The sequence below is a fragment of the Pempheris klunzingeri genome, chromosome 10 (assembly GCF_042242105.1).
Source record: "Pempheris klunzingeri isolate RE-2024b chromosome 10, fPemKlu1.hap1, whole genome shotgun sequence".
Classification (NCBI taxonomy): Eukaryota; Metazoa; Chordata; class Actinopteri; order Acropomatiformes; family Pempheridae; genus Pempheris; species Pempheris klunzingeri.
The window spans coordinates 20,599,441-20,607,149 of record NC_092021.1 but is presented as its reverse complement, the minus strand read 5'-3'; the positions used below and the strand labels follow the sequence as shown (position 1 = coordinate 20,607,149).

Sequence of the window (7,709 nt, the reverse complement as noted above, 5' to 3'; positions counted from 1 at the left end):
GCTCACGCTGGGGGTCCAGATCCGTCCTGAGGTCCGTGTGTGTCCGCTGAGTCTGGATGGGATCAGTTTTTCTTTCAAACTCTGCAGCTTCTTCAACTTTCAGCAGCAGCAGCAGCAGCAGCAGCAGCGTGCGCGCTCCCGCGGACCGTGGACAACTGGCGGGGAGCGCGCACAGACGGACGGAGAGCTGAGAGGCCTCAGAGTTTGAGCTGTGAGCTGTGAGCTGCCTGCTAGTGTCTCACATCGGCACTCTGAGCCTCCTGACGGGACAAATTTGGTCTGAAATTTTGCGTGAGATCAGTTTCATCAGCACGTGTGCACTTGTTTTTAGGTGAGATCATCATTTACGGCTAATCTTGTCCACACGTGAGCCAGTACAGAGTGAAATATGAATAATAATGATGAAGATTTACTTTATTATAAAGACACAGACTATAGAATAGGCTATTAGCATTTTTTCATTACATCTGGACTAAATGACAAATAAACTATACTAACATGCAGGCACACACACCAGAGAATGAGAAAGTTTTCACAGGTCTGCATCAGATCTTTCAACATAAATCCAACTTTTAATGTAGGTCATGGGGTCTGCTACCAAACCGTCCACACTCAAAAATACGTCTATCTCTGCAGGAGAAAAGTGTTTCTTTTTGCATTTTCCTCTGTGTCTGAGTTTAACTTATCTGTCAAAAGCCTTTTGCTTGTTGGTTTTGTGTTTTGCACACAGCGCTCAAGTCTGCTGCCCATATAGGGGTGTATTGGAGCGTTTCCCTGCGCTAATAGAAAATTCCCTGGGACATGAATCCAATTTACGATCAAATGCAATTCAACATACTCAGGTTGGCAAGAACAGAACAGGCTGTCAGCACATGTTTCATAAATCCCACACTGGAGGTTCTTATTTTCCTCTTACAAGAAACAAGAAACATTCCTGTTATTAATCATTTTAGTTGATTTGACATTATGAGAAATAGGATATAACAACTTAAAAGATGTCCAGGATGACACAATAAAGTCCACACTGATTTCCATTGTGGTCCTTAATGCAAACAGAGCAAAGATGCAGGAGTCCAAGTGTAAATCGGCATCTCAGAGCCATCTAAGCAGAGGTGGAAAGTAACTTCATTTAGTCGGTGAGCATCAGGGTTCGAGTTTTCTGCATGTCAACAGAGATGAGTGTAATAGGAGGTGCAGAGATGGGACAGCTGCCGGCTGAGCTGCTGTGTCCTTGGCTATTAGGTTTCTCACCACCAGCGTCCACACAACAGAACATTGTTGCTCATTCTGGTTAATGTGCACACATGCTTACATTTGTGGCCATATGCACACACAGGGACACACACAGGGGCCATACGTGCAGACACGTGTGCATAAGCACACACAGGGAGAACGACAGAAATACAAACCCAGGAAATCTCTGCTGCAGCACCTGTTCACAATCAGCAGTCTCAGCTGCTCGTCTGTGAGCAGCATACACTGATGTCATGTCACACACACACACACACACACACACCTCCATAACAACACAGCTCAGAGTCCATTGCTCACTTTACACACACATGTTTTACCTAAACAATCTCTAGCACATAATGAATCTCATGGGGACCAAACATACATAAAGGGGTGACTTTAAATGCTCGGTGATCTTTGATGACAGCTGTGCCAGTCCACTCATTGTTTTAACAGCCATCCTCCTCTCGCTAAACTGCTAAAAGTTTAACTAAAAGCTGTGGCTGGTTTGTGGCAACTAGGATTATACCTGGATTAACAAACGGTTCCTTTTACTTGATTTATTGCACCAATAATTTCACCCTCGTTTGAAGCCATACAGGATCTAATTTTAAACCTTCAAAACCTCCCTTCTTACATTTTTATTTTAAATTACATAAACAAAGCAAAAGGAAAAAGCACTCTCTAAAAACAAAAAGGAAAAAACTCATCACGCAGACTTTAATAGTAGTTTAGTTTTAATGGATGTTTTTGAGGTTCACTGGGGGGAGATTTAGTCATCTGTTCCAGTGTAGTATATTCTGATACTGAACTAACTAATACTGATTGTATTAAACATGTCTAACACTTCAATTTAAATGTTCATCTAGTTGATGTCAAACAAACTAAAACATCCCTGTAGTGACCTCCACAAACTCCCATGGACGAGGAGGGTCGCTGTCAAGACTTATGCTGCCATCAAATGGAACATGTGAGTTCATGGTGATGGCACGGAAATGAACACCATATATTAGTATTTCTGCAATAGTTTATCTGGTAACACTTTAGTGTAATCTTTTTGCATGAATCAAGTACTGAAATATTTACCAGTTCCTACTTGTACTTAAACGTAGGTACAGTGGAAGAAAATCAGTCTGTAGGGGAAAAGGGAATGACAAGTGAACATTTTAAAGGGCAGGAGAAATATTGTGTTTTTGTAAATGCAGGGCAGGTGAATAGAACAACACTGAGAAAAAAAACTGAAGATCTAAGATTTGAGAACAATGGTGTTATCAGCACTGATAGGCACCTATAAAGTAAGTGGGCAAAGGGCAAACACATTTGTTTTTATTGTACTGTAGTTAATCCAAAGAACATAAGAACATAATCCATAGATTGGCTAAATTGCCTGTGCAGTGGGCTAGTCTTTATCCTGTTAAGTCCGGCACACGTACTTTGCTGTACATAAATAACTGACGACTCCCTCATTGTTCCCAGAGTTGAGCCCTCATGCCCAAAAGCTACATCACTGTACCCCAGCACCAGTGGTAACTTTGGGAATGTAACCCATATACAGTGATTTACTGTACATGCTCTCATTAACATATAAGTGTAAAGAGATTTTCCAAGGACTCTTACGTTACTTTGTTGTATCCATGCAGTTTTGGTGGCATATTGTAACTGTGAAATATGTTACACCATAATTACTCTATAGGTCTGCAGAATATCCGTGTTGTTAACTCTATTGTATTATTTCCCGTTTATTCTTTCCCAGTAGTGTAGCCCACAGGTACCCATATTTACAAAAAAAAAAATCCTAATTGTTCCCCTTAGCCTTTTCCTCCCTATATTAAAGCACCAGTCAGAACCAGTGCAGATTTAGTTCATACAATAAAATCACTCTGTCAATCACAGGTTGTGTTATAAAGTGTTATTGTTACTGCTCTGAAATGTCTTGAGGAAGAGTTCTGTTTCAGGTATAATTGTTTGATATTTTCTCGGCTGTCTCCCTCTTTTGAAGAGCCTTGATAATGTGAACTCTCTTCCCGTTTAATTATGACTTAATTGAAGCCAAGAGGAAACAAAAGAGAAAAAATAAGGGCTTTTGACAAGATAAGGTTACAGGAAGGCCCAGTTTTATAACTTACTGAAAGAAAGTAGAAATAAAAGGGGCAGGACTTATGCTATTCATAAAGATTAGAAGTGCAGATAAATAGCAGTCATAAAGAGAAGAAGGACACAAAGTACATGAACAAGTGGTAATAACTCAGTGAGACAAGGAGCTTTTCACAGCAAATTACTACAATCCTAAAAATACAAATCATACAGATTGAGTCTGACGGGTAAAGATGAAGACTCTGGCATTGCTCTCCTTGAGCTTAGCAGGTAAGAGATTCCATTATTTATTGCCAACAAACTCATTTCTTCTCTTTTCATCAATTTGCAGCCACTGTAGATTTTAAGTTGAGTCAGAATTTCAATCAGTTCTTGTAATGACATACGAATGAAGTTAAACATACGAGCCTGTGATATGGTCTATGAGCTTTGTCACATCCATAACGAGAGCCTAGTTAACTATTATGTCGTGTTTATCTCTTATGTAATCACTCTGTTATTTGCAATTGCAGAAATTAAACAAAAGAAAAGCAAATGATGCGAACATTTGAGATGATCATATTTTGTTTCGATATAAATTATAAAGTTTCTTCTTCTAAATTTTTCTTTTCTTAATTTGCTTTATCTCTTATTGATGCTGCACTCCAAATCATTTACATACCAGCGTGATTCCCTGCAGGCATGGATGGACTACTGAACTGAGGCCTCAGGAGGCCCAGAGCCTCAATTTGAATGGACTCTTGGCATTTCTTGTTGGACAGTCGATCAAATGACTCCAAAGAGATGCAAAGTGGCAATAAAGAGACACAAACCGATCACAAAGATGCAAAGTGACAGAAACGACATACAATGTCCATAAAAAGACACATAATGACCACAAAAACATAAAAACTACCTCAAAGGACGGCAAGATTACCACAAAGATGCCAAGTGACCACAAACAATACAAAAGAGACAGAAAACAACTATAAAAAGATGCCAAATGACCCCGTAGAGAAGAATTGTAAAAACAATAACAAAGAGACTCAAAGCCTTTTACAATGTTTTGTCTCATAATGCGTCCTTGGGTGCACGTTAGACAATCTGCCTGATTTCATTCAGTTTTTTCTTTCTTTGCAGTGGCTCTGGGAGCGCCACCGTTTGCTCCTGATGTGGCTCAGAAACCTGTTCTGACTGAAGAAGACCGGAGCCCTCTGATAGCAGACTTGGTTCCTGTGCAGGGTCATGTGGTGGTGGAGGATCCCCTACCACAAGTCAGGATAGGCTCCAAGGAGCAAGAGGAAAAACAGGCTCCGGTGCCAGTGGACACAAAGCAGAGTCAGACGATGGTGGAACAAGAGGTTAAAGTGAGGCCACAAGTTGGAGTGGAGCAAGAGGGAGAAGTAAAGACAGAGGATAAGAAGGAGCCAGAGGTTAAAGCTGAACAAGAGGTTAACGTGAAGCCAGCAATGGAGCCAGAATCAGATGTAAAGGTGGAGCTAGATGTTCAAGAGGAGACAGAGCCTGAAGTGAAGTCCACGGTTAATGAGGAGGAGCGAGAGGTTCAAGAGGAGCCTCTGGTGCAAGATGGAGAACCAATCATGGAGCTGGAGCCAGAGGTGAGGGAAGAGCCATTTTTACGTCAACAGATCAGGCCAGAGTTTCATGTGCAAATGGACCTCGAGGCAGAGACTGAAACAGGACAAGAGTTAGAGGAGAGGCACATTGACATGGAGAGAAAACATGAAGTGGTGGCTGAGCCAATTATGGAGTTGGAGCCTCTGGATGATGATGACATGTTTAGAGAGGAAGTGAGCAACATGGAGCTGTCACAGGAGAAGCCTTTAAGGGTGGCATTTGAGAGTGTAGATCCTCTGCCAGAGGAGGGGGGTCTTATGAGGCAGAGGAAAAATGTTCTAGCTGGAGAACCGATCATGGAGCTGGAGCCTGAGGTGAGGGAAGAGCCATTTTTACATCAGCAGATCAGGCCAGAGTTTCATGTACAGATGGACCTCGAGGAAGAGACTGAAACAGGACAAGAGTTAGAGGAGAGGCACATTGACATGGAGAGAAAACATGAAATGGTGGCTGAGCCAGTTATGGAGTTGGAGCCACTGGATGATGATGATGATGATGACATGTTTAGAGAGGTAGTGAGCAACACAGAGCAAGGTCTTATGAGGAAGAGGGACCACGTTCTAGATGAAGAACCAATCATGCAACTGGAGCCGGAGGTGAGGGAAGAGCATCAGATGCCACCTTCAGAGGAGTATTTCCCAAATGAAGAGGCGAGGATGAGGATAAGGATGGAGCGTCGCAAACAGAAGCAGAGGTTGAACTATCTGATGATGGAGGAGCCGGGCAGTGAGTTTGTCTGGGGGGAGGAGTCATCTTCAGTGATGGACGGACCTGTGTTTGTGAGGCAGGAAGTTCAAACTCCTGTAGAAGGAGAAGGATCACCAGGTACGGTGTAAAGTCTATTTAAGTATTATATACACACACATACAGTAATTGGTGACACTTTAAAAGATAAGTTCACTCTTTTAAAAACAAAATTAACTTGGTACAGTTTGGTTGGGGTCAAAATAAGAAGATCATCGTCATGGTGACATGCGGCCAACATGTGGTTATGGTCAGGAGACAATAGTGATCATGTAAATAACAATAATCTATACAAACAAACTTCTTTTTGGTCATAGCATATAACTATTAAATGACTATTAAATTAATATTCAGCTGAAGCAAATGTGAGGCTCCTGTAGTCTGACTGGATATTTTCATTTTAGTATAACTTTACAGAATTTGGCCCATAAACCATTGTAACTTTGGAAGATACCCACTCAGGCTGCTGAAGCATCACATTTGCTTCCTGCTTAATTTAAGCTTTACATAACAGTACATTTTTTTATATTTTATCTGGTGTTTAACAGTTTATTGCATGTGAGGAGATAAAAAGATTGAAGGTGTTGTAATTTCACCCTTTAGCCACTTGGCAGAGCTATAGGTCTTGTGTGACGCATGAGGGGAAGTGTTACCAGTTCTTCAAAGGGCCAAAGAGTGCTCCAGAAGCTGAGGTATTTACATGTTCTCAACTATCTTTAAGATGCACCATGAAACATTTATAAGATTTTACTTCTTAAGCAGCGCACAGTTGATAATGTGCATAACCCAGCCATTTCTGTCTTCTTTATTTCATTGCAGTTCTTCTGCCAGGAACATTTCTCTGGTGGCCACCTGGCCTCCATCACAAGCCCAAACATCCACAGAGAGTTGATGAACATGATGCTGGCGCAAAACGGGGCATATACACGCTCCTGGATTGGAGGACTACGATATTTGGAGGTGTGTATGTTCAGTCAGGGAGATGTGGGTTATGAATCTGTTGTCGAAAATAGTATTTTACCTTTCACTAATCACACTATGAGAGTGGTTCATTTCTTTGCTGTGTTTGTATCTGGAGGATGAATTAAATAAATGACCCCTTCATCTGATCGCACCCTATTAATCTCCTTATGTCAGACCGGTCGCTTTATCTGGTTGGATGGATCCCAGTGGAGCTATGCTGATTGGCTGTCAGGGGAACCCAATAACACAGCAGACATGGAGGACTGTGTGGAAGTGCTGGCAGTTGGTAGGAGTCAGATTGTTGTTTAAAGAAATGAACACACACTGATACTTTTTACTTTTTACTAAGTATGAATATTGAACACTGGGTTTGTGACGTGTTGTCTGTTTGTCTTTCAGGAAATGGAAAGTTCAATGATTTCACATGCCGGGAACGCCAGGCCTTCATCTGCTCCTACCCTTATCAGTAAAGTACAGTGAGCTCTTTTCCCGTGTGCTTCTTTGTCTGATTGGAAGCAGAATTTGCTGCACGTCTTGGAGAGCAAATAGACTCTCAGCAAACAATGTCTTAAAGGACCATAACACAATTTATCAAACACTACTGGAAAATCTGGAATTCTGAGCATGTTATACTCTATATTCAAATATGGTTATATTTGTTTTTGATAATTAGATAAACACACTGTAAATAAAGCAAATGTGATATTTTAGTCTTGAGCCTGTTGTGTATTAACCTAATCAAATAAAACTGTAGAAACTTGCATAGTGCATTCTACACATATTGAAAATATGAGTATATAAGAGATAAGAATTGAAGTGCTTTTTTTGACTTATACTGAATATACTGATGTGTCCTTTGCTCTGATTCAGTCTTTACCCTCAGCTGCCAGATTATTAGGTATACCTAACTAAAAGTACCGTAGTCTCATACAACTGTCCTGTAATAAAATTGACGTTTATGAAGGTTATTGAACTGTATTGTATTATACAGATCAGTGTTTCTATTATTTACTCTACTATCATTTATATAAGGACATTGGACTTGTTAGAAACACGTC

General features: G+C 40.8%; 2 protein-coding genes across 2 annotated transcripts; both read left to right on the top strand.

Moving 5' to 3' along the window:
- The first annotated feature begins 3,423 nt into the window (after positions 1-3,423).
- LOC139208566 (probable inactive protein kinase DDB_G0270444) lies at positions 3,424-5,205 on the top strand. The gene is made up of 3 exons (XM_070838284.1): positions 3,424-3,597; positions 4,447-5,156; positions 5,188-5,205. Exons 1-3 carry the CDS (start codon positions 3,561-3,563, stop codon positions 5,203-5,205), a joined length of 765 nt encoding a protein of 254 aa, XP_070694385.1. The 5' UTR covers positions 3,424-3,560.
- A 29-nt stretch (positions 5,206-5,234) lies between these two features.
- LOC139208713 (uncharacterized) lies at positions 5,235-7,296 on the top strand. The gene is made up of 5 exons (XM_070838441.1): positions 5,235-5,769; positions 6,292-6,380; positions 6,508-6,648; positions 6,826-6,937; positions 7,051-7,296. Exons 1-5 carry the CDS (start codon positions 5,241-5,243, stop codon positions 7,119-7,121), a joined length of 942 nt encoding a protein of 313 aa, XP_070694542.1. The 5' UTR covers positions 5,235-5,240; the 3' UTR covers positions 7,122-7,296.
- Positions 7,297-7,709: the final 413 nt, after the last annotated feature.